This window comes from Trichosurus vulpecula, chromosome 4, assembly GCF_011100635.1.
Source record: "Trichosurus vulpecula isolate mTriVul1 chromosome 4, mTriVul1.pri, whole genome shotgun sequence".
Taxonomy (NCBI): domain Eukaryota; kingdom Metazoa; phylum Chordata; class Mammalia; order Diprotodontia; family Phalangeridae; genus Trichosurus; species Trichosurus vulpecula.
This window is the reverse complement of record NC_050576.1, coordinates 27,399,687-27,426,797: the sequence shown is the minus strand read 5'-3', so window position 1 is coordinate 27,426,797 and position 27,111 is coordinate 27,399,687. Positions and strand designations below refer to the sequence as shown.

The window sequence follows — 27,111 nt, the reverse complement described above, 5'->3', positions numbered from 1 at the left end:
GGGAGCTTCACGGGCTCAGCCTTTGAGAGGAAAGACTTCGCAGGCTCTGCCCATAGGAGGAGGGGCTTCTCGGGTTGTACCTATGAGAAAAGGGCTTTAGCGGAAGCCCGGGAAGGGCGGAGCTTCGTAGGCTCTGCCTCTAGAAGGAGGAGCTTCGCGAGCGTAGCCGGGCCCTAGGGGCGGGACTTCGCGAGCTCTGCCTGCAGGAGGAGGGGCTTCTCGGGCCGTACCTATGAGAAAAGGGCTTTAGAGGAAGCCCGGGAAGGGCGGAGCTTCGTAGGCTCTGCCTCTAGAAGGAGGAGCTTCGTGAGCTTAGCCGGGCCCGAGGGGCGGGACTTCGCGAGCTCTGCCTATAAGAGCAGGGGCGGGGCCCTGCTCAGTGGGTCGAGCTGCTCCGCGCGGCGCAGGCTTCCGTCGCCGCGTCGCCTCCTTTCCTCGCTGCCTGAGGAGAAGCGGCCGCTCCGCCTCCGGCCCCGCCCCTCACCCGCCCCTCGCCCCGCCCCGCCGGATTTCCTGTTTCCCCTCAGCGGCTGCATTGGCAAGCGGCGGCGGCGGCGGTGGTGGCCGTGGCCGTTAGTCCCGGCGGGGCCGCCCCGGCCTAGCACGCGCCCCGGAGGCCGCCACCTCGTCCGGACCCCGGCTCCGGCGCCTCCGGGAGGCCTCCTGGGCCCGGCCCTATGGTGCACTTCTTGCACCCGGGGCTGCGGCCCCGCACCATCGTCACCCCGAACGCCCTGGAGGACCCTCCGGGCTGCTACGTGGTCCAGGTTAGGGGAGCGGCCGGGGCGGGGGGAGGAGGAGCACCCCGGGGGGGGGGACCCTCAGCTGGACTGAGAGGGGCGGGGGGGGGAGGCACCAAGAGAGGTGAGGTTTGTACTGCCCTTAGAGCAGTGCCGGGCGCGGAGGAGGCGCCTAATTAATGCTAACTCTCATTATTCTTGGGGCAGGTGGGGGTGGGGTGAGGGTGCCGTCGGTGAAGATGGGGGGAGGGCGAGGCTGTTTGGGGAAACCCTGGTCAAAGTCAGGAAGCACTTAGTAAACGCCTGCTGTGTGTCCGACGCTGTGCAAAGCCCTGGCCTCCAGGAGCCCCCAGTTTAACGGGGAGACCACCTCTAAGGGCAGTCGTAGTGGGGGGAGAAGCTGGACAGATGGAGACATTGGTTTGGGGAGGGGCCAGACGGAAGAGCCTGGGCTTATTTATTTTTTTGCTGTGGAATGACCCAAGGGCTTGAAAACCTACCTTTCCTTCCAAGCCCGGCATCACTCCCCACTGTAAGTTTTCAGTCTTGTGTTGGGGACCCTCCACTTGGTGCTTAAGTTAGAAAAACTAACCAACTTGGTAAATTGTAATGATTTTTAAACTTTCTGGCCTCGAAGGAAATATAAAATCTTGTCATACTTTTCCTAAAGACCTACTTAAAAACGAAAAGCTTTCTCCTGGTGATCCCTTGTCTCCAGGGGCTGAAACGTCTAGCTGACGGGTGGGATAAAACATGACAGTGAGTGGTTTGGATGCTTTGAATAGTTACGTGGGGCTATGATTGGGGAAGATGGGTTTCCCAAACAATTTCTTTTCTCTATGTTATGTGCCACCTGATGATGCCCCTGCCAGTCATTCATTTTTGAGGGAGAAAGCTACACGAGAATTAGAAGCTCAGAAAGAAACTGTTCTTTCCCACCTTGGTGATACAGCACACTTCTGGTTCATGAAATGAAAGCCAAGACTTAAAACCCCAGCCATCCTCAACATCAGGACAAATAGAACACATCCATCTGCCTTCATCCCTCTTTAGCCCTGGAATTAGACGGGATGTTCCTGTAAGAATAGGTGTGGAAATGCCTTTCTAGTTTCAAGTGCTTCTTCCTCTTGTTCTTGGGGCATACTAGAGTCTGCCTCCCAGACTCTAGTGAAGCACCCTGCCCAGGAAGTCATTTGAATTGGAGCCCTTTTCTTGCCAGAAGCTTAGCATAGGCTTTATATCATTGAGATCCTGTATGCATTTTAATACCCTTGAACAAACTGTAGGCATAGATTACTGTGCATTGTGCTAGAGATAGAAAATTGAGATAAGTGTCTTAATGTGTAGCTTGTCTAGTAGAGTAAGGAGACCTGCAGAAATCAATGTGCTGCTGAGTACACCCTAGAAGTGCCAGCCAAGTAACGCGTGAGGCCTGAGGGTGTGGGAAGAGGGCTTTTGCCCTTGGGGCAAGATCTGGGAAGGTTTCTTTTAAATGGCTTTGATCGGCTGGGGTGTCTGGGATATTAAAAGACCAAGGTAGTTGTGCGCCCCGCCCCTCCTCCTCCCCCCCCCCCCCCCCACCATGAGGAGCCACTCTTGCTAAACAGGTGAAGAAGAGAAACCAAAGAAGACAAGGACTATAGCATAGATGGAGAACCAGGAATATGGTGTGTCTGAAGCCACAAGATGGGTGGGGAGGGAGGGTCAAAGAGTATTGAATTCTTCCGAGATCAGGGATAATGGGGGGAAAAAGTCATTGAATTTGATTATTTCTAATCCCCAATTTGAAAGTAGCTTTTGCTTGTGTGTGTATCTGTATGGGTGTATGTGTACACTCTATTCCATTCACATGTCCTTTCTCACTAGTAGAATGGAAGCTCCTTTGAGGGCAGGACTGATTTTTGGCAGCAAGCCAGGTTTCTGTGGGTGTGGAGGAAGTAGAGATATCAGGCAGTAAGTTGTTATTTTTTTTTTTCCAAGAAAGTTGTTTTGTGGAGAGGAAAAAGATGGGATGATGGTAACTGGATTAAAGGTCAAGGGAAGTATTTATTTGTAGAATTAGGGAGGGCTGAGCATTCTTGTGGATTGGAAGAAGCCATTGGGGAGAGGGAGGATTAGTTTGATCACACAAGATAATAGTAGGTGGAGGTGATCATGGTGTTGGGGGTCCTGTCTGCTGGAGTGATCATATGTACCTGCATTACGTTGATACTGACCTAGATTGTGTTGTAAGAAGAGGTAAATAGGAGGTTTATTTCAGTTGTCATCACATATGAATTTGCACATGGTTTGTATGACCCACTTTTTTATTATGAAGTATTGGGTAAGTATGGATTGAATTCTTCTTTGCCCCATCACATTTTACCTTGTATTATATTTATTTGTATACATGCCATATTTTCAAGACTGAGCACAGTAGCCTGCACTTAGTAGGTACTTAAAAAATGTTTGTCAAGTTTGAATGTTTTGAATTTCATTGTCACAAATGTCAAAAGTCACTTGTTTTAACTAACTGGCTAGCATTAATTTAACATTAAATAATTTTAGGTTTCTTTATTTTAATAAAGTGTATTTGCTTGGGGTTTATTTGATAGGAGGAAGCATCTCCCTACTCCTTGGTTGACATCTGCCTGAGTGTCCTGGCTACTGACCTGGAAAGGTTCTGTTCAGAAAGACCTGATGGAACCCTGCGCCTGCATGAGCTGGGAAGCTTCCCTCAGGAAGTAGCTGATCGACTGCTGCATATGATGACTGTTCATGGTAATACAGTTTATCTGGTATCTATGGGCAGTCGAAATTTCTCTGGCAAAGATTTAGGATCCATGGCTTTGTTGCAAAAAATAATTACAGACCAAACCTATCTTTGAAATATGCTTTGTGATGGCCTGCGGAGAAATGGACTAGAAACTGAAGAGAATCATAGAAATCCAGACCTGGCCAGGAACTTTAAAGGTCTTATAGAACCTCTAGCCCTCTTAGTTTTCAGACCAGGAACTGGAGGGCCAGAAAGGGGAAGTCATTTATCCAGGGTTTGTCATGCAGATCTCTTGCCCCATGCCTTGCCCCATGCCTCTTGCTGGGCTAGTCTCTTTTACCACTTACTGTTTTTGAGCTTCAAATGAGGATAGAAATCCCTACACAGCTGATCTCCTAGGCCATTGTGAAAGTCGGTTTGATAGAATAAATATAAATTTGTGTAAACTTAAGGGGTGGTGATTATTCTCCCAACACTCTGTGTTTTCAGCTTTCTGAGGCTAAGAAAACTTAAAGGTTTTTGCTGTTTTAAAAAATCTTTGGAATTGTTCTGGGGCAGCAGGGAATCTGTCCAGAAAGCTCTCAGACAAACATGATCATAGTTTTGGAGCGTGAAGGGATCTTGCTAGGTGAATTCTCCCCCTTCCTTCTCATGCATGTTCAATTTAAGTTAATGTCTTTTTTGAGGAGACGCTGATTTTTCATTTTGGTCTTGGTATCCCCAGCACCAGTGAGTAGTTGGGGGGCACTCTTAGACACATATTAGTTGCTTAATTAATGTTGAATAAAATTGGGCTTAAGCTGAGAGAGGAAAGACATAATTGAAGCATTAAGAGCTGGAAGAAAAGGAGACAAAATTGTTTATATACTTGACCCCAGAATCGCATTAGTGGGTTTATAGTCCCAAGAAAAACCTATTTATGAAAAGATTAGTGGCAAACTTTGTCATAGCAGAAAATTACAGTTTAACTGTGCCCAATGACTAGAAATTACAAATTGTGATTTTATGAATATAGTGGAATATTGCTGCACCATTACAAAATAGGTAGTTGGTGGGGAACTGTGGCCATTGATCAGAAAGATTTGTGTACAAGTCCTGTCTCTAACCCATATTGTATAACTAGGGGTGCTCTTGGGCAGCTTTCTGAGACTTGGATCTGAGATTTGCTTTCTCGTAATTGGGGTTGAGGGAGGGAGTGCAGCCCAGCCATGGCTTCCCACCTAGACCTTTCTCTTCTGAATTGTAGCCTCAGAGAGGTGTTTAAGCATGGTTGGTTGCAGCACCTTGTGATGATGAACAAGTAAAGAAATAGGGGATATTGGATATCAAGTGATGCATGATGGACAAAGAACCACCAAAAGAACAATGTGGATAGTTACTACAGCTCTGTAAGACTCTAAGTGGCAGAAGGACTTGCATCAGAAACACACACATCTCCTTCTAACAAACAGAAAACCATGAAAATGTAAAGTTCAAGTCAGTTCTGTTTTGCTTGACTTTTTTCAGGGTTGGGGGTGGGGGTCGATTGGCTGTGTGCTAGGGGTTCATATGTCAAAGCAACATTTATTTTAAAAAATACAGTGAGTTCCCTGTCAGTTACAGGTGCTATACAAAAGGCTAGATGACAGTTTGTCAGGGATCCCATAAAAGGATTCCTGCTTTTATGTGAAATCTGGGCCAGAATATGTACATTAAAATGCCAACATTTTATGCTTTTCTTTCTAAAATACCTGTAAAGTCAATACCAAATAGTGGGCAGGAATTCTGTACCAACATTAGCTTCATTTGCACCCCCCTCCCCCCCCAGAAATAAATACTTAGAACTAAGATCAACACCAACATTTTGTAATTTTCTTTCTTCTTCCCTTCTCCAGTGTTATTGTTTGTATTTGTGATTTCCCTGTCCTAAAAGTGGTGGATAGAGCATAATTGTTTTTATTATGAACTAGAAAGATCATCAAACAAGCATTCACATATATGAAGTCCAGAAAAAGAGTGTATATAAAACTGCTGATTTATTACATTAGCTTGTTGTTTTAATTTATGTTAAATTTAATCTGCTACCAACATTGACCTGCTTATCACTTCCTTTCTGAACTTCCTCCGTCCGATTCTCTTTAAAAAAAAATTTTTTTTGAGGCAATCAGGATAAAAGTGACTTGCCCAGGGTCACACAGTTAGTAAATGTCTGAGGTCAAATTTGAACTCAGATCCTCTTGACTCCAGGGCTGGTGCTCTATCCACTGTGCTGCCCAACGGCCCCTTCTTTTTAAAATGTTTCATTGCGTTCTTTTTGCAGTACTTTTTACTACTCCTTCCACCTGCCCCTAAAAGCCCTTCCTTATGACAAATAAATATTATGAAGCACAGCAGATTTGTGTTGCGTTGGTTCCATCTGGAAATTTGTCTTCTCTTTTCTCCAAAGTGGTGGAAAAGCTTGTTTCATTATCACTTTTATGGAATTGTCATTGCTCATTCGTCACATAGTTTTCCTGGTTCTGCTCACTTTACTCCGCATCAGTTCATTACAAGTCTTGCTAGGGTTCTCTGAATCCATCCTTCTTTCTTTCTGATAATATTCTATTACAGTTACATACCATAATTTGTTCCGCTGTTTTCCCACAGATGGGTACCCACTTTGTTTCCAGTTCTTTGCTACAATGTGGTTCCTTTGCCTCTGTCTTTGATCTCTTTGGCATATAGATCTAGTAATGGTCTTGCTTTTGCATGTTCCAAATTTCTTTTCTGAGTTGTTGGACTAGTTTGCCACTCCATCAGCAGTGCATTAGCATGTCTGTCATCTGGCATGATTGTTATTAATGTTAAAGTTAAAATAATTCAAATTAATTTTGCACTGAGTGGCATTTGGGGGTAGTTTTAAAAAGACATTTGTGATACCTAGTGATTAGTTGGGGGAGCACTCTTAGGTTTCATGAAACCAGAGCCCTTGTATGTGCACGTGTATATGTACATATGTGTGTGTGCTATTTTATACGTATGTGTGTATATATTTTATAGCAGCTACCTCGGCCTTATGCCATATTCCTAAATGGTTTTCTTTCCTAAAAGCTTCAGAGGCATTATATAGAAATGGGAAGAGTAGTGTAGAGAAATTGGAGTCCCAAATCCTCAGTTAGAATCCTAGTTCTGACACTTAGTCACTGTCATGTGACCATGAACAAATCACTTGTCCTTTCTGGGCTGGACCTTTCTTTCCTCCTCAGAAAATGTGGAGAATCTGGGTTCTGAGGTTTTAAAGGGCTCTAACCAGAAACACACACGCACACACGCACACACGCTGATTACAGAATTACAGGGTTTGCTCACCATAAACCTGTAGTTGATGTGAACTCAGGTCTTCTGACTCTAAATCCAGTGTTACCTCTATTAGATTGACCATGTTGCCTCCCCTAAAAGAACTTTAGTATCTGATTGACCTTTATATTCATTTAAGAAATCATTTTACTTTATATTTATTGGATGAAAGAAAGAAAAAACAAAGTACTTGTTATATGCGGAGCCCTTTGGTAAGTGCTGGGAGGACAGGTACAAAAGGGCCCTACTTCTTATGAAGGAGACAACACATCCAGGGGAGATGGAGGGTTGGTCTGAGCTAGGCCGTGGCCGTGGCGAGGGGGTCAGATCCAAAGAACAGAAAAGAGGGAAAAACCCAATTTAACAAAGTTTAACTAACACATCTGATGTATCTGACCAGATGGGTGTTGTCTCCTATTTCTTCAGTGAAAGGGAGGGGGCCTTTTGGTGACTTATATTGTTACTGATAAGTGATTAAAATCTAGCCTACAAGTATTCACTGTTTAACTTACCAGGCTTGGATTACAATTCCTTTGCAGGCAAGCTGAATGATCGAACTGTGGGCATTTTTCAAGGCAGCCAAATGCAGCTGAAGCAAGTGTACATCCGGAAAGCTGAGATTTCTGCTGCCGCTTTCCACAAAGCCTTCTGCCATCACAGAATTATTGAACTGGATGCTGCTGGTGTGAGTACAGACCTCGCCATCCCAGATATCCTGAATGGCCTTGGCAGCAGTCCGTGGGCCCGGCAACACCTTCAATGCCTCGTGCTGAACTCGGGAACTCTGCCCACTGCAGTGGCCATGGAGCCATGCTTCAGCCAGCTGGCGGGGCTTCGAGTTTTAAGTGTTTCCAACATCCCTTTTCAGGACAGGCACCTGGCAGATGTTGCTTTGCTGCCGAGATTAGAGAGTCTGGATATTTCTAACACCTCAGTCTCTGACCTCTCTGCACTCCTTGCCTGCAAAAATCGGCTCAAATCACTCACTATGCACTACCTGAAGTGCCTGACGATGACCACGCCTCAGATCCTGGATGTCATCAGAGAACTTCAAGGCCTGGTTCACCTTGATATTTCTGGTGATCAGCAGTTCACCTCAGACCTGGCCTTTCATTTGCTGCAGCAGACAGACATCCTGCCGAACATCTTGTCACTAGATATCTCTGGGGGTAAACATATCACCGATGAGGCTGTCGAAGCTTTTGTTCGGCAGCGGCCGGCAATGCAGTTTGTGGGACTGTTGGCTACAGATGCTGGCTACTCCGACTTCTTCACCTCAGACCCCAGCTTCATGGTGTGTTCTAGTCTGACGTACATAGGTCACTGGTGAAGGTAGAAATGTAGATTTAATACCCTCTCCGTGAAGCGACATCCTTCTTTGTCAGTGCTGGACCTGGCCTGTTAGGCTTTCTGAGGCACCGTATTGGCATGTTTGCATGATTGTGGTCTTCAGCAGGCCTCCCTGCCCTTGCCGAGGAAGGCCAGGTGTGGTTAGGTGTGGAAGTCAGCTCCCACTGGGTTCAAATCCTGCCTCTGTTGTTTACTGCCTTTCTGGAATTCAGTGTCTTCATCTGTAAGATGAGGGGGTTGGACCAGATGGCCTTCTAGCACCATGATCCCATGAAGTAACCTCTGCCCTCAGAGAGCTTAGCTCCTGCAGACTGGTTTGAAGACAGGCTTTTCTGGGCCTGTGAAGACAAGACGGGCTCTGGAGCCCGTTCAGGAAAAGGAGTGCCACTGTCAGGAGAGAGGGGAACGGGGGCTAATCACTTAGTTTGTAGCCACACATTTCGTGTCATTTACTCTCTCCCACTTCAGTCAGCAAGGCTTTATGGAGCACTCGGTATGTGCCAGGCCCTATGCTAAGTTCTGGAGACGCAAAGAAAGGTAAAAAACCATCCTCGCTCTTTGGGAGCTCACAGTCTGGTGATAGTGATTGCCAGCATTTACCCAGCGCTCTAAGGTTTGCGAAGCATTTGTCAAATATTATCCCATTTGGTCCTTATCCCCATTTTATGGATGAGGAAACTGAGGCACACTGGTCAGGTGACTTGCTCAAGGTCACACAGCAAATATTTATCTGAGATTGGATTTGAATTCAGGTCTTCCTGACTCCAGGTCCAGCACTAGATCCGCTGTACCATCTCATTGCCAATAATGGCCTTTTAACCATTTCATGAATCACTTTCCATTTAACACCCTTGGGTGCTTCCTTGTAGCTTGGAGGCGATTGGGTTCTTCACAGCTGTGTCTGCTGAGCCCAGGGTCTACCAAGACATGGGCTGTGCACCACTTTTACCAGAACCAGCCCTTCTGACTCGTGGCCTCATGATAAATTATCCTGGGCCTGACAACTAACAAGAAACTCTGAATCTTTACTGCTTGAGAGAATACTGACACTGATGAAATCACGTAGCTTTTCAAAATATGTATGTGGTGTCCATTGGAGTATATTGTTCCTAGCATGGACTGGAGGGAGTAGCCAATGAGAGAGCAAAAAGTTCCTGTCTTGTTTTTTTAATCATGTCTATTCTTTCTTTTCTTTCTCCCTTATCTATCCTTATATCGTTCTTTCATATTTGCCATTTTTGTAAAACTTGCAATTATAGGCTGTTGAATAGTATTTAGTTGAAATGTTTTCTAGAGTTTTTATTTTCCTCACCTTAAAAATATGACGCTGAATGAAACTGTTAATGTGTCAGTACTGCTAAGTCGTTTTTTTCTCACATTCTTAAGTACTCTGTGATTACTTTCTGTGAGTCCAGAAGTCATCTGTGAAGTAACTTCATAGTTAAATTTGAAATTTTTAAAGTCTGTTTTGAAAAGCTGAAAGAGAAGAAAAACTAAAGTCTTCTGACCCTTTTGTTTTTAAGGTTGCAGGAGGGGCGAATGTCAGTCAGATTTCCGAAGCTCTGAGGAGATACAGTGAGAGAGTGTGCTTTATGAAGGAAGCCCTCATTCGGCTCTTCACCCAGACATTTTATATGCAGATAACCAAGCCAGCTGTTTTAAAGGTAACACCGCACCTGAGCTGAAAAGAGTAATCCTTAGACTTAACTGACATCTGAAATGGATTAGTAAACCTGAAATCAGTGGGGATTTGGTTCATTGGGGTCACTTAAGTATTCATTAGCTAGAGAAAAACAGCCTGCTTCTATCTAGGCTTCATTTTTTAGTGATCATCCTCACAGTACACACCCATTATGTGTGCATGGTGTAGAGGGGGGGAAATGGTAAAGCCTGATAACAACATGCCTTTGGAGTTTTAAGGAGCCATCGCTCCTGGTGTATAGCAGCAGCCTGAAAGGAGGCCTTTCTGCGCCCTGTGAAGGTGGGAGACAGGGACGGGGGAAGAGAAGGCCGGGGGTCATGGCTGCTGACTTCTGCTCATTGGGCCCAAATAGCTTATGTACTTGAGGCATCGAGGGTGTAGAGAGGACTGCCCTGGGTTTGACTTCAGAAACCCCAGTCTTAGGTGGCTTTGCCTCAGCTATTTCATTTGCCCGGCTCTCAGTTTCTGTAACATTGAGGAGATCTGTGAAGGACAATTGCGCAGCCTGTTTGACCTTATTGTTTCTGGGACAGTCCTGGGAGACAGCCCTTTCTTTGTAAATGGAAAACACTCTCTCAATGGAAGCTGGTGGTTTCTGACCGTTTGGGTAACTATGCCTCTTGATAAAGAAGCTGTTCTTTAGTCAAGCAAGATATGTCTCTTCACTTACATCTGCTTTTCCATCAGGAGTCTCTGTGTATGTGTTAAGAAAAAATCTCTCACTTTGTTTGTAAAGAATCCAGAATGGAGGAACATAAGCTTAGCAATAGAGAAAAGGGAAGGGGAAGAAGGATGGGTCTGTGGTCCTGTAAATGGTTATGTTGGATGGTACAGGAAATAAAATGAAAATATTTAATATAAAAATGGAAAAACTAAACTGGATTTGACCATCACTTGAAGTCCTTCCTTAGGCCAAGGAGCGTCCTAAACCACTTTGCATTCTCTTTGCTTCAGCACTGTCGGGGCTCCCTAAATTGTTGGCAGTGATCATGTTGGGATGGTTGATATATTTTCCATAAATGCACAGCCTTCGTTCTTATTCAAAAGCTTCATTTCATTGGGCACTCATTACGTAAGACCCTATAGGAGGGTTTTCCAGGCTACAAAGATGAGCAAGGCGTGATTCTTGACTTCCAAGTAGCTAACAGCCTGGTCTCTTTTAAATTGAACAGTAAAATATTGAAAGTGGGGGGGGTGTAACTCTTGGCCACTATACCCTCTTTGTTAAAATGAGAAGATTGGATTAGATTAGATGTGTGACCTATCCCTCTCACCTCATCTCAGTTCATCAGGTGGCGAGAGCCTACTCTGCTGCACTCCCTGGCGGCATGAAGCTGGGAGTGAAAGCTAACAGCTTTACTGTGGATCTCTCCAAGTGCAGAATGCAGGTTGGGGACCTAAGCTTCATATGCAGTGTAAAATGTTGAAGCAACCTTTCCCGATACTGCTGTCAGTAAAGAAGTTTGTAAAAACAAAAACAAACAATGTTTTATTCTGAATTTAACACCAAGTAAAATGAGCATTTCCATGAGAAATGTCTATTATTAATAGGAGAGAAAGGGAAAAAAGTAATAAATTAAGGTTGCACCCTAAATAAGGCAAGTTGAAAAGTAGAGAATAATTGAATCGATAAAAACTAGTTTGTTTTCTTTTAAAAAAAAAAGTTGCCTGACCTGGAATATCTAAACAGCTGCATTCAATCAAGCCTCCCCAAAATGAGGAATCAGTTTATCAAGACTATTCACAGAGAGAAAAATAGATCCCAACCCATTGTCTTGGAGGTGGCCCAGTAGAGAGCGCCTGGGCCGTGGGCTGGGTTCAGATTCCATCGTTGCTGTGACCAGAAATGCCATAGGAAATCTCTTCATCTCTTGGTCTCATATGGTTTGTAGATCCTCAGTGGGTTTACACCAGGTGTAGAAAGCTGCTTCAGTATAAGGAAATCCGTTTGAAGATATATATGCTCCCCCAAACGACGTAGATCTCAGCCTGCTTGTGTCCTTCCATAAATGTTCCCTGGTGGGTCCACCTTCCGCCCAGAGTTCTGGAGGCCTTCCCCTAGCTCTGGGTATTGCCTGGATGGCTCTCCTCTCCATCACTGGTTCTCTGGGACTGGCCAGTCTTTTTACTTGCTCACTCATCTTTCTGTGAAGTGAAGTTCTTTTAGGATGGGTTGTGGCTGACCTCTCCCTGCTGTGCTCTTCCTCCCTATCTTTCGGGTGATGCTTAACTTTAATTCTTCAGATGATATCAGGTATGTGGCCCCTGGCCTGTAATCCCTGCCACCAGGGAGGCTGAGGCTGGTACATCTCACAAACCCCTGCAGTGCACTAAACTTACTGGGTGTCTTCACTGTCTGGCACCACTAGGGTGAACCCCTAGTAGCAGGAGGGGCAGATGGGCCCAAGGGCAGAAAAAAGAGCAGGCCAGAACCCTCGTGATGCTCATCAGGGACATCAGATACCTTTAGCGGCTACTGCACTTGCAGAAAGAAAAAGAAAATTCTTAAGAGGTTGAGTTGTTTCTGTGGATTTGCAGCGACCACACTAGATCACAGAAAGAACCTTGTTAAACAAATGGGTCTTTATTTCCATTTTAAAGTTGTCAAGATCATAATGAGATATGTAAGCCAAAATTGTGCATGATTATATAAATACTAGGGAAGAAAACCCTTTAATAAAATGTTTATTATGAAAACAAAGACTACAAAGAGAAAGATTTTCTCACAATAAAAAATAACCAGCTTAAATCTGGTCAGTTTTTTCCATTTGTAGGGAGCTTCCTCTGAGCAAGTTCCTCCCCAGTGCAGGCCAGCGTTGCAGCTAGGTCTTCTTGAATCACCAGTGGATCACATGACCTGTGCCCAGGGTCACACAGGTGCTGGCATGTACCAGGGACAAGACTTGAAGCCAAGGCTTTCCTGCCTTTGAGGCCATCCTCTGTCCACTACGTCTTGTTGTCACTCTTTATATCCAAAACATTGCACTAAAAATAGGTTTGAAAGGAGGATGCTAATTCTCCCAACTTACATTTGACATTGTTTGAAATTCTTTCCCATATAATATGGTATTTGAGGAATTACCTTTGGAAATGGAGCCGTCAAAACATCCAGATAAAACCCAACTCCTTCAACTCTTAGAAAAGAATAGACACAATAAGCGAGTTCAGTCCAATTAAAGATGTAAGATCTACCCACAAAATTGGTTACGTTGTTTCCTAGCAATAAAGAAAACAAACCTTATTTAAAATAACGATCAACTATTTTGAGACTTTACTTGACACATGCTCAAGACCAGCGAAAGGACAATTATCAAGCTGCCGTGACTGAAAGAGATACTCATAACTGCCTCCATTTGAAACCATTTTGTGAACGTTCTCATTTGATCCTCTAAAGCAGAGATGTCAGATACACTGCCCATGGTGCTTTAAAATTTAATTGGGGGCGGGGCAGCTAGGTGGTGCAATGAGTAGAGCACTGGCCCTGGAGTCAGGAGGACCCAAGTTCAAATGTGGCCTCAGACACTTGACACATGTACTAGCTGTGTGACCTTGGGCAAGTCACTTAACCCCAACTGCCCTGCAAAAAAAAAAAACAAAAAAAAGAAAGACTAAAATTTAATTGGGGGGCAGCTACGTGGTGCAGAAGATAGAATGCCAGCCCTGGAATCAGAAGGACCTGAGTTCAAATCCAGCCTTGGACACTTACTAGCTGTGTGACCCTGGGCAAATCACTTAACTCCTTTTGCCTCCCCAAGAAATTTAATTGGAAAGTATTTAACAAAATAAATAAAAATATAATAGGACATAGATAATTTTAATATGTGGTTATCTAAGTCAGTTTACAACATGTATAGTTAAGTGGTTTAGTGACCCTGTTTTCTATTTTGAGTTTGACATCACTGCCCTAAATGGTTCCATGTAGTGCTGTTGTGTTCTCCCCTGGTTGTATAGATGAGGAGTTTAAATGACGTACCCCGTCATACAGCTAGGTGGTGTGTTTTGGGGGGCAGAAGGGTATGGATGGGATGGGGGTGGGGACGGAGTAGGGCTTATTTGAAATAGGAATAATTAGCAAATGGGAGGAATATCCAGTGTTCAAAGACAGAACTATGTAAACAATAGTGAAATTTGTGGGTCTTTTTCTTAATGAGCAGGAACAACAAGAGGTATATTGGGGGGAGGGAGGCAGAAAACTTGTTCTTGCAGTCCCGAGCTTTAAACCATTACTAGGTGATTGTCATCGATGCTAGCTGGTGCCTGGGAAAAAATAGAAACAGATCCATGCGACGGAAGAGAGGCTTGACTAAAAAGATGTGCTTGTTAAGCTGATGGGAAACAAACATTGGGGAAAAGATTCATTGCATTGTAAATTGGTTGGCGCTTGGGTGGGAAATTAATTTAGGCACGTATCTTGTGCCAGATACCTCAGTGAATCGCAGTAGGGTGGTGGCTTTAGACAGTTTTAAAAAGATCTATTTAAAAAATTGGAAGAAGATGTGGTAATATATGGGCATAAATTGTGGAGGTGACAGGGCTTTTTTCTCTTAAATAGAGAAGGGGTCTAAACAGGTATGATCGATTTCATCAATGTACAGAGAAAGAATAACGATGAGGTAAATAATAGATTGGGAAAAGTAAGAAAGATGGAAGCATCTGTGAAGAAGCGGTAGACGTTCACAGAGGTAACTGCCATTTTACATAAATGGTCAAAGACTGACTAGATAATTTGCAAGAGAGACATCCATTTGATAATCGCTTGAAAACATTTTATTCACCTACTAATTAACAGAGTGCAAATTAAAACAATCTTGAAGTACCACCTCAAACTGGCAAAAGTAATTAAGGAAACTCAATTCTTGAAGGGTTGTGAAGGAACAGGCACTTCCACTAATTGACAGTTGAGTTGTAGACTAATAGAATCCTTTTGGAAACCGCTTTGAGGTCGCCGTGTTTGGGGTGTAAAGGAATGAGCGGAGCTCAGAGCCGGAATGACAGATCTAGACTTTGGCCATATGGGAATGACTCATTTGTGCACAGGGCCCTTGAAATGAGTGTCTCATCTGATCCTTATAAAAACCTTGCCAGGTAGATATTATGGGTGATACTGTTGCCCTTTTATAGATAAGGGAACCGAGGCACAGTGATTAAGTGACTTGCTCATGGTCACACAGCCAGACATCATGGAAGGCAGCATTTGGTCCCCAGTCAGTCTACCTCCCTAGAGAAGGGAGTGCATGGGTGGAGACTTGGAATAACTGGCCTTATGTTTATAATCATTTTTCAAATATAGATGAGAAACAGCATAAGTAAGCTGGGGCATGGCCCCGACGCACCTGAGAATCACATGATCAGCTTTAAGCCACCTGGGATCTAGGCAGTTGGCACTTTCCGCCATGTTTGAATCTGAGAAGCGTAAAAGATGAGCACTGGAGGGGAGGGACCTCAGAAGTCATCAGGTCCAAGCCCCCTCATTTTACAGAGGAAGGAACTAGGGCTTAGAAACTGCCTGAGGGTCCTGACTCCGAGTGCCGAGTGCTTCCTGTTACCTATGCTCATTCTCCTGACAGAACATGAGCTCTGGAAGAGACCTTCAAACAGAGAATGTCAGAGCTGGGAAGCACCTTGGAGGTCATCTCAGGCAGATGAAGCTGAAGACCGGAAGGGGGGGGGCTTGCCTGCTAGTCCCACTAACTCAGCAGGTTTCCATGTTCCTGGTCCAGGGTACTTTTCCAGCATGCCATGTGGTCTCTTTAAAGTGCTTTCATAAAACAAGGAAACTAAGGCTGTTCAGTTTTTCCAACTCTCTGTGATCCTATTCGATGTTTTCTTGGCAAAGATACTGGAGTGGTTTGCCACTTCCTTCTTCACTCATTTTACAGATGAGGAAACTGAGGCAAACGGGGTGAAGTGACTTGCCCAGGGTCACACAGCTAGGAAGTGTCTGAGGCCAGATTTGAAGTCAGGAAGATGAGTCTTCCTGACTGCAGGCCCAGCACTCCATCCACTGTGCCACCTCACTGCCCGAAATACCTTGTGTTTAAATAGCCTTGCTGTTTGACCTCAAGGTAGAAAATGGGAATGTTGATTTTAACAATTACCTTGTGGTGACTTTTCTTTTTTTTTTCTTCATCTTTAGCTTGTGGCTGTAGGAATGAGGAATCACCCCCTGGACTTGCCCGTACAGTTCACAGCCAGCGCATGCACCCTCAATTTAACCCGGCAGGGTCTGGCCTTGGGTATGCCTGTTCGACTGTTGTCAGAGGTCATCCATTTACTCCTTAAGGCCCTAAAAAATTTCCCTAATAACCAGCAGGTAATTTAATCTTGGGGAGTATTTGGAACCTTCCTTTATGTCACCGACGTCCTCGGGGTAGATGCCTAGCTTTGTCATGGGTGTTGTTGTCACTTTGTTTTGCATAATTCAAAATGGATTTCCAGGATGGCAGAACCAGTTCTGTTCTGGTGTCCAGCAGGTAGTTTGAACTGAGTAACCTTGCTCGGAACCGTTAACTTCTCTGGCAGTTTCCTTGTTCTGCTTTATTGATTGACCAAGGGAGACCTTGTTGTGAATTAAAGGAAGAACACATTTGGAGAGTTTTTGAGTAGTGCCTGACGTTCTTCCCAAACCTTGCTGATAGAATGGACCCCACTGATGTGCAGAAAAGACAGGGTGGTTCACGGGTATCTACACCCTGCATGTTCAGATGCCTCTTCCTTCTGTTTCCTTCTCTCCATCTGAGGTCAGTCAACTTTTTCTCTGCCTGTCTGAATACTGCCCAGGCCTCGAGGCCTAGTTTATCTCTCATTCTCTTTGAGGCCTTCCCTGACCACCACTTACCCTTCTCTGGTCTCTGATAGCTCTTGCTTTGCCATTGATGTCACACTTAGGTGCATTCTTTATGTTAATGTCGATGTATATGTGCCTCATCTCCCCAATTACATTCTAAACTCCCTGAGTTTAGCTGGGACCAGGCCTTAAGTTTTCTGTCCCCTCAGTGCTGGGTAGCTCAACATCCTGCAGAAAATATGTGAAATGCATAGTTACTGGTACAGAGGAACAACAAACCCAGCCTTCCCGCGGCCTGAGCATTCTTAATTCCTTAATTGAACTCATTCATGTGCATAGCTTATTTCTGTTACATAGAAAAGATAGGTATGGGAGAAGGAGAGAAGGTGTAGCCATCAGTGGCAGCATTTTTATGTGTAAAACTGCTCTTGGCTTAGCCTGGAGTCCAACCACTTGAAGTTCTTTGGTTCTCAGCGTTAGTGTTGGGCAGTTCAGTAAGTCATTAGAACTGAGTATAAGATAATGGTGAGGGCAAGGCCGCTGACCACTATGGGATCTCTAAAGACTGCTTGGTCTCAGAGCTGTCCGTCTTGGACCCCCACAGAGGGCTTGCTCATCATAGACTTCAGGTGTCATGCTTATGGTTGAGGAATAGAACTGGAGTTGAATGATTGAAACTTTGTATAGCGTGAAATGACTGATGTCTAAAGTTACTTTTCTTGATTCCTAAAAAGCTGCAGAAGAATTGTCTTCTTTCCTTGACCAATGCCAGAATTCTTCAGGATGTTCCGTTTAACAGGCAAGTGTCAAGTTCAGTAAGCCTATCAGGGGTATTTGGCAATCTCATTGATTTTTGGGGTTTAAGTTGTCCATTGCCTTCTGAGGCATCCGTGTGTGTGTGTGTGTGTGTGTGTGTGTGTGTGTGTAAGTAAATTTTCATTGTTCTTTATTAGAAATCCTTGTTCCAGCTTGTAGATGCTATCCCAGTCCTGTGATTTGATGATTAGCTTACAAGAACTATTTTTAATGTTTGCCAAAAAAGAAAAAAAAAATTACCAAAAAATACAGACCATAAATGACCATTTTCCCCTTGAGCCTTAATGCCATGGTTGTTTTCTTTTTTTGCTTTTGGAGGGGGGAAGGCAGGGCAGCTGGGGTTAAGTGACTTGCCCAAGGTCACACAGTAAGTGTGTCAAGTGTCTGAGGTCGGATTTGAACTCAGGTCCTCCTGACTCCAGGGCCAGTGTTCTACTCACTGTGCCACCTAGTTGCCCTGCCATGGTTGTTTTCAGAGCTAAGGCTTTGGAATTTCAGGATTTGTTTTTGATTGTGGGTAGTAGTCATGTCTCTTCCCCCTCTCCCCTTCCCTAACAATGTTAATATGAGTTAGGGGATTAGATAAGTCAGAATTGATTTTTTTTCAGGTTTGATGCTGCCAAGTTTGTTATGAAATGGCTTTGTAAGCACGAAAACCCGAATATGCAGACAATGGCAGTGAGCGTCATCTCCATTCTGGCCCTTCAGGTATGATATTATGCCTAACTGGGCCGGGTTTCTATCTCTCCCAAAGTCTGATGGAATGCAGATAATCACTTCTCCCCTTCTGTGCTTACAGCTCTCTACCGAGCAGACAGCACAGCTGAAGGCAGAACTTTTCATTGTTGTCAGGGTGAGTTAACGGGCGTGTTCCTTCCTCATTTTTGAGTTTTTCTTGTACCATATACATGACAATTTACCAGGTTATAAGGTTTGCTGTGTTAAGCTCACTTATCTGAATTAGGCTCCTAGCTTTGCATTTATTTTGTGACCAGATAATGGTGAGTACCAGTCTCCACTGCTGTCTTTTCTCCAGTATCTTTGCACAGCAGACATGACCCTAGGTCTCACCATCTTTGCTAGAGCCAGGATTTGGGAGGTTCTGGGGACAAACTTTGCTAACACCAGGAAGCCTCTCATTGGGGGAAAGACTACTTGGCATGGAGTGTGTTTGGCCATAGTGACCTCTTCAGCTCTGGAAAGGTTACTGTAAGCTGCATCCATACTGATATCACAGATCTTACAGCCTTGATGGAAGACACCGTGTCTTCTTCGTAGGACCCCTTAGCTCTGATCCACAGTAGGCACTCAGTCAGGATTTATCGGTCAGTTTGGTTAATCAGTCATCAGTTTAATGATTGAACAAAGTCTTTGGTGGCCTCCTGATCCAGCCTCACTCCCACAATCAAAAGGGCAATAAGCTGGTACTAATGACATTAATAGCTAATTGAAGCTTGGAGTGTGAATGGGCAACTTCAGAAACATTTGAGGTTGAGAAGTCTTATGATGTATTGATTTGTTAAAGGCTTAGAATTCATGTTTGGAGTATCCTGACTCTTTCCTTCTGTGAAGGAATCCCAAATCATCTAGGCCTTGATGAGATACTGTCACGTTGCTTGTTTCTTAGTGGTGGATTAGGCCAGTGTGTGTGATCTTCTCTGACCCTGACTGTTGTGATAGAACTTGGTATAGAAAAACAGTGATGGGTGTCTTCTCATTAGTAGATAAAATAAGGTTTTCTCTGCACTTTATCAGACTAAATTGATAACTGACACAGCTTCAAATAAGATCTGAAGTTGGCATTAATTGCTTCTAGAAATTGTCTAATCTAATGAAATATTTGGTAGACTTCTGTTAAGACAGGGAGCAAATGATATCTCTAAGCAATGAAGTCAGGTTTTTGTGACAATTTGAGTTGTCAGAACATGAGTTTCTTTTTGCTTTTTAGGAGCTCTTAGCAATAGTGAAACAGAAAATCTCTGAGAATTTAGAAGATATTACCCTGACGTTCACCCTGAGAGCACTGTGGAACCTCACCGATGAGTCCCCAGCCACCTGCAAGCACTTTGTTGAGAATCAGGGCTTGGCCATCTTTGTACAAGTCTTGGAGGTACCAGATAGGGTGGGCTTTACTCGGAGTTCCAGTCTTCTTAGTGACACTACTGACCTCAAGGTGTTTCTTTTGACAGACTTTCCCATCAGAAACAACGATACAAACCAGAGTTCTTGGCCTTTTGGTAAGATACATATTAATTCCATGGTGTTAATAATGGCAACTTCTTCCAATTAATGTGAATCACATTTCAGAAATCTTTCATTAAAATTATTAATCCAAAATGGGAAAAACCTATATCTTCATGTGTATTGGCTGGAAGTCCCAGTGGTGATCCTTCTTGGCCGAGTGACCCTGGGCAAGCCCCTCGGCTTTGTTGAGCTCCACTCTCCTCTACGAGATGGAAATCATCCTATTTGCCTGACCTGCCTCATGCAGGGATGTTGTTTGGAAAGAGGGGCTACTTTGGGAGAATTGGTTAAAACCCCAAATTAGGCTAATAACTCTCAGCATATTCCCTACCAAAAGCATAGTTTTTAGAACAATATGGCTACCTAGTTTCCTACTTATATATCCTCCACTGAAGCCTTTTTCTAATACTTGACTGTGTATGGAGGTGACCTTCAGTTCTCCAAGGTTATGCCAGTAGAACACAGCCTCTGGCTGTTCCTGCCAAAGAGATAAGGCCTTGAGTGTAGAATCTATTTATGAGTGCCCTAGAATAGAATGAACAAAATCCAATGAGAGCAGATGAGGGATGGGAAGACTTGATATTAGGCCTTAAGTCGTGATTAGGATTCCAGCAGTTTCACCTAGGTGGCAGCAGGAAGGGACAGCATTTCAGGAGGAGGAAAATTGGGGGGAAGGCTCAGGAAAGTGCTGCCTTTTTTCAGATGACAGCAAGAAGAGTACCTGAGATAAAGGAGTATGGAGGCAGCAGGGTAGCCCAGAGCCAGACTGTAGAGTCTATATCTGTCTTAGGGATGCCATTGGAGGGGATTCTGTCCTTAGCCTGGTGCTGCTGGTTGGCATTGTCTTCTCCGTTCTGCCTCCATCTGCGCAGTAGAGGACACCCTCCAGGTTTCCCCTGCTCCTCGCTGTCCTCTCTGGATCTCTCTGGATTGGGATTTTGGGTTGACTTTTTTGTACATTCTTTCCATTCTCCCAAGGACCAAGTTGGGTCTCCTGGTTAGAGCTGGCCTTGGTGGCCAGCTTGGTTTTCTCTCAGCTGAAGTCCAAAGAGACATTTGGGTTTGCTATAAGGAGAAACTACCCAACAGTTAGAGCTGTCCAGAATGGGGTGAACTCCTGTAGGAGGCCACAGGATCACTGATTGGGAGCTGGAAGGGACTCAGATATTCTTGTCTAGTACCTTTACTTTACAGATGGGGAGACTAAGGCTCACATTAGTTAAGTGACTTGCCCAAGGTCACCCCTGCGGTCAGTAGCAGAGCTAGTCTTTAAACACAACTTCCTAAACTCCTTGTACTACATCATATGGTCTTGTTAGTATTAAAAATACGCTGGACGCTGAAATTCAGTTATCAAGGGCAGTTTATTATTATTGAGGAATTGAAAGGAATTGGTAAATGTTTCTGGCCAGGAGTGGACTCCACCCTTCTCTAGGAAGGGGGAGTGGGGAGTATAGGAGCGACACCAACCTTATTCTGTTAGCCTGGCATAGATTGATGCACCATCAGCTCAGTACCTCCCTTCAGAGAAAGGATTGGTCCGCTGCTTCTGGGTTGCAATCTTCCCTGCATGCCCCTGGCATGTTCTCTACTTGATATAGACAAGCATGTCCCCCTTCCCTCGACATACATACGGCAGAAAACTCTTCCCTGTGGATGTGTAAGGTAATATTCATTTAGCCAGTTAAGCATACGTGGTAGCCATTTGACCCAGTTTTCTCTTCAACCCTATCATCTGGCCAGTTTAGATCAGTTTTCCTAACATCCTGAAACTGCGGTTTCTACAAAACCACAAACTATTCCCATTGTCTGGGGACCCTCATCCTGGTTAATTTTTACTCCTTTGTTTCAGCTGACACTTATATGTTCTGTGGAACTCATTTAATGCTTCTGTGGAAACCTAACTTTCCCTAACTTTTAGCTGTTTCTCACAATAGAAAGGCTGAATGACCACTTAGAGCAGCGGTTCTTATATGGGAATTAGGGGCAAGTTAGACTGGGCAGCCTTTGAGACCTCTTTCAGCATTATCTTATTCAGGAGACTTGGATTTGGAGACTCCAAAGCCTTGGGACAGGCAACTCCTTGTCTATATTTCTTTTGTTTCTTTGTTTTTTGTAGGCAGGGCAATTGGGGTTAAGTGACTTGTCCAAGGTCACACAGCTAGTGTGTCAGGTCTCTATATTTCCATAAAGTAAGGATAATAATAGTTGTGCTCTCTTCAGAAAGGGCCTTTTAAACTGAAAAACTCTAGAATCAGGAGCTAGTAGTGGCGCGATTGATGTTAGCACCAAATGTTTAGAGGAATTGGACTGGCTCTCTGGAGGTAAGAAAGGCATTGATTGCTTTTCCTCGGTATTTCGTCAGTTATTCCAGCACCTGTATCCAAGGAATGCTGAATGAACAGGGGTTCTTTACCAGTGTTAGGCACTGAGAGCTGACTTACAGAAGAAGGCCAACTTCATGGATATGATACTGTGTGGAGTAGGCTCTTTCAACTGGGAGTCAGAAGAACAAAATTCTCCTACTCCTGGTTTCAAGATTAACTTGAGTGACTGCCTCTCAGGGTTGTGGTGAGGAAAGTTCTCAGCATAGTATCTGGCACATAGTGGGTATTTAATAAAGCTTGTTGCCTTCCTTTCCGCTTATTTACATGTTGTCTTCCCTATTATTACTGAGCTCCTTGAGGGCAGGTGCCATGTCTTTGTCTTTCCTTGTGTCCCCAGCACTTAGTGGAGTACCTGTCTTGTAGTGATTCTTTAATAAATGCTTACTGACTGACTCAAAGAAGGCTTTGAGCCTTCTTTTTTGTGAAGGAAAGTCATGGCCCCTAGCCATTCCAGGATTTTCATAGATCAGAAAAAAAGGAGACCTGGGTTGGCCCTAGCAGTGTGTATTCCTTCTCCCTGCCCTTTCCTGGAATGTCAACTATTCCTGGTGACCCATCTCCAGTTCTTATCCATTTGTTCTTTTATATGACTTTGGGCTGGGTTAATCCTTGAAAAACTGTGTGTAATCCTCCTCAGTCTGTGCCTTCAGATTCAAATCAAAGAATTGGAGATTTTAGAGATAGAAGGAGCTTCTGTGGTTACACGGCCACACCCAATGAGTGTTCACCTACCTTCCCTATGGGAGTAGAATTCTTTTCCTTATGTTGACCCTTAATTGTCCTCCTTGCAACTTCTCCCTGTTGCTCCTGATGATTTCTTCTGGGGCCAAATGGAAAGACAGTCAAAGAATCAGTGAACATGCTTCTGGGAGAGGTGGTACTGAATTGGCCCAGTCCGTGTTTGAGGCTGACATGAGGAATTCCCAAATGACCATATGGCCATTTTTGGCTTCTCTATCTTGTAAGCGTTGAGAATGCGAGAGTCCTTGGCAGAATGATCTTTTGAGCAGTTCCTGGGAGGACCATGGCCGCTTGGCCCACCAGCTTTTGTACGTAATAACAAGGTTCTAGGTTCACTAGTGAGCTCTAAGTTGGAGAGGTGAACGTTAATCTGTGAACTACGTATTTCATATAGATGCACAGTAAATGTCTAGGTGAGTGTGGTAAGGAACCTTGTGTGTGCTTCTGGGTTCTAATGCCAGATCTGACTTAGTACTGGGGTTCTCATGAACGAGTTCCTGCCTCTTTGTCTCAGTTTCACATCCGTAAAATGAGAGGGTTACATCAATTGGGGAATGGCCAAAGACGTTGTGGCATAGGAATGTAATGGAATACTGTTAGTCTAAAAGAAATGATAAGCAGGTGGATTTCAGAAAAACCTGGAAAGACTTACACAAACTGATGCTGAGTGAAGTGAGCATTGTACAGGAGTAACAGCACCATTGTGTGATGGCTAACTGAGAGACTTAGCTCTTCTCAGCAATACAGTGATCTAAAGACAATCCCAAAAGACTCAATAGAAAATACTTTCCACATGCAGAGAAAGAACTATGGAGTCTGGGAGCAGATTAAAGCATCATTTTTTTTTCTTTTTTTTTTCTCATGGTTTTTCCCTTTTGATTCTTCTTTCACAACATGACTAATGTGGAAATGTGTTTAATATGATTGCACATGTGTAGCCTACGTCAGATTGCAGGCCATCTTGGAGAGGAGGAAAAAATTTGGAACTCAAAATCTTTATAAGAAAGTGAATGTTGGGAACTTAAAAATAAAGTAATAAAAATAAAATAAGAAGGTTGGAATAAATAGTCCCTTTAGGTGCTGAAAGAATCCCACTACCAGTCTAAGCAAGGAATAGGGTTGTATTAGGAAGAAATTCCAGCTGTCCAAAAGTGAATTGGTTGTCACTGGAAGGTAATGAGGTTTCCAAACAGCCTGTTTAACCACATGGAGATGTGAGCCCTTTGAGGTCCTTTTCTACCCTGAAATTTCAAGGAATCCCAGAAGTTGATAGTTGGAAGGGATCTGAGTGGCCATTTATTCCAACCTATTTGATGCGTAGTGGGCCTATAATGGCTCTCGCTCCTTCACTATTCCCAAGTTCTGTTGGTCTGTCTGTAGAACAATGTCGCTGAAGTCAAGGAATTGTCCTCTGAGCTGATGATGGGCAGCTTGATGAGTCATGTGAGCCGCTTACTCCACAGTGTGGAGATGGAAGTGAGCTACTTCGCAGCCGGCATCATCTCCCATCTCACCTCTCTGGGGGAGCAGGCGTGGACCCTGAGCGGCATTCAGAGGAGCGCACTCTTAGATGACCTGGTAGGCAAGCCCCCCTGGTGACCTAGTGGGCCTGTGCAGCCATGCCCCGGGAGGCTGCATGCACCGGACACGTTCTTGCTTTTGTCTCTTGCAGCACATGACGGTGCTGAAGTGGCCCGGTCCGAGCTGTAAGATGGTGGCACTGGTGACTTACAGGTGAGGGGGGGAGCTGGATTTGTCCCTCAGAACATTAGCCTCCTTTTTCCATGGTGCCCCCACTGTATGCGTGGCACAAGCCCAGGACTTTGGGACCAAGGCTTGTCCTTGGCCCCATGACACAGAGATCATCTCTTTTCCATCTCTGCTCTGATGGTAATCATCAGGCATCAAGTTTATGTACATTAAACACTTTGTGAGAGTCAAACACTATAGGCATGTCAATGATTGTTAAATCATCAAATGTTGGCTGACTTTCTCAATGCCTTTCTTTGGAACCCACAGGTCCTTCAAATCCTTTTTTCCGTTACTTAGCAACTTCACAATTTTTGAGGTTCAGCTCTGGGCGCTATGGGCCATGCACCACGTCTGCAGCAAGAATCGTACGTACTCCAGTGGGCTACATAAACCACATGTCTGGGATAATGCTTTCAGCCCTGGCATCCCTTTAAGCTTTGGGGGGGAGCAATCGAGAGAGGTTTGCCTCTTATCTTCCCTGATCTCTGGCTCTTGTGATCTAATGGGCTATAGAGTAGAAACTCTTCAGAAAGTTTTCTTCCTTTAATTCAGCTTAGCAAATGAGAGAACTAGGCCAGAACAGACCGTATGCTAGAGGACTCAACAACTGGGGAAATGGGGGTGGCTGAGTGGATTTTTGCTGATTTTTCAATTCAGCCTTTTTCATTTCATTAGATGCCTACTATGTGCTATTCTCAGATTCAGAGACAAAAATAAAATAGACCCTGTCTGCAGGCATCTTGCATTCTGCTGGGGGTGACCATCAGGATGGAACATTTTTGCTTATTTACCTTTGTACTTAAAAATTTGAAGAGGAAGAAATGTGTAACAGATGGGGGTGGGGGGATGGGAAGGTGTCTGGGCTCAGGAAGGACTTTATTGTAGACATCGAGGCAGAGAGCCTGTGCCGAGACACAGACATGGGAGATGGGGGAACGGGGCAGGCAGGTGTTGGGAACAAACTAGCAGACCAGGCCAGGTGGAACTTAATCTTGCCTTGTTATTGATGTTATGCGGTAAGTTCAGGATGGGAGACACCAGCTCATGTGGGGCATTGGGTTCCAGGCTGAAGAGGTGGGGGTTGGGTTGAGACAGTAGGGTGCGGTGAGCAGAGGGGTATGATGTGGGCAGACCTGTGTGGTAGGAATATGAGTTTAGCAGCCCCATGTGGGGTGAGCCGGATAGTTCAGTGGTTCTCAGAGTGAGAGGTGATGAGAGTTTGACTTCAGCTGCTAAAAGCTGAAAGCAAAAATGAGTAGCAGAAGCAGAACACGTTTATTAAGTGCTTTCTGTGCACTGGGGCCAGTACTGGCTGCTGGGGATTTGTGTACAAAGAAAGGAGCAATCCTTACTTGCAGAGAGTTTACATTCTGATGGCAGTCTGGATGGCATGTAAAGGTACCTGGCACAAATAGGAAGTTAAGTTAAAACACCAGTGGTTCGGGGGTGTCAGAAAAGGCTTCGTGCAGAAAGAGGCTCTGAGGTGCAGGAATGGAGGGGAGGGGCGGCACATGATGCAAAGGAATGGAGAGAGGAAGCTAGAGAAAGGCCAGTTTGGCTCCATCCACGAGTGACCAAAGGAGACCAGAGACACTGGTTGGGGCCAATGAGAATGACTGTAGCAGGAATAGAAAAGACCAAATAGAGTCTGAATAAGGAAATAATAAGCGCAACTATATCCTTGCGTACTGAGCGAGTGAGGCAGCTTGGGACACCCGCTGCCTGTGACCGCCTTCCCTGACTGTCCGTTCTGTTGGCTTTCCTAGCTACCAAGTACTGCCGGATGCTGATCGAGGAGGGTGGGCTGCAGCTGTTGCAGGATATCCGGGACCACACCCAGGCAGAGCCCCGTGTGCAGCAGATGGCTTCGTCCATCCTGGTAGACTTTCACATGCATTTTATGAGCTACAGGAAGTCCCCTGGGTATAAAATGCCTCTTCAGACGTAAGGAGGCGTCCTGAGGAGCTCTCACCCTCTGCCTTCAGTTGAATGTCTAAAGGATGCTGCTTTTGAGTTTGCAAGTTGTCCAAACCATTGACCTTGATCGTGGGTCGTCCGGGTTTACAAAGGGGTGGCTCAGGCACAGCCCAGAATTGCTGTCCAGTGATTCTGGGGCAGGGAATGCGGGTCTGACTCTGGGGCTGTTTGGGGGAAAAGAGAGCCACAGGCTTTCTGCTGACAAGCACCTGAGCTGGAACCAAAAGAATATTTGAAAACGTTATTGTGTACTCTTTGCTAGGCCCCATGGAAAGTGCCTGTTAAAAGGCTGTGCGGAGACTGAGGATTGTTTCCAGCATGGCTCTGTTTGCTTGGTTGTCAGAGGGTGGGGGAGGTCCCAGTGGGCACCAAGTAGCTGGGCAGGGATGCTGGGGGACCCCACGTTCTACTTCAAGACCTGGCTTCCAGGTCAATCCAGGACTGGTCCTGGAGTGAAGGACTCTGGGGAAGGCACCGGATAAATGTCACTTTAGAAATAGAACTTTTGTTTGGCTTTCATTTTTTAATAAAAATTTTTTTAAAAA

At 44.7% G+C, this 27,111-nt stretch overlaps 1 protein-coding gene across 1 annotated transcript; it reads left to right on the top strand.

The window, feature by feature from the left end:
• Positions 1 to 270: 270 nt before the first annotated feature.
• Positions 271 to 27,111, top strand: ZYG11A (zyg-11 family member A, cell cycle regulator). Its single transcript, XM_036757376.1, has 14 exons — positions 271 to 767; positions 3,335 to 3,500; positions 7,350 to 8,104; positions 9,684 to 9,824; positions 15,999 to 16,175; positions 17,384 to 17,448; positions 18,074 to 18,173; positions 18,265 to 18,318; positions 19,414 to 19,575; positions 19,655 to 19,702; positions 24,218 to 24,415; positions 24,510 to 24,571; positions 24,857 to 24,954; positions 26,356 to 27,111. The coding sequence occupies exons 1-14, from the start codon at positions 678 to 680 to the stop codon at positions 26,535 to 26,537; spliced, it is 2,298 nt and encodes a 765-aa protein (XP_036613271.1). The 5' UTR covers positions 271 to 677; the 3' UTR covers positions 26,538 to 27,111.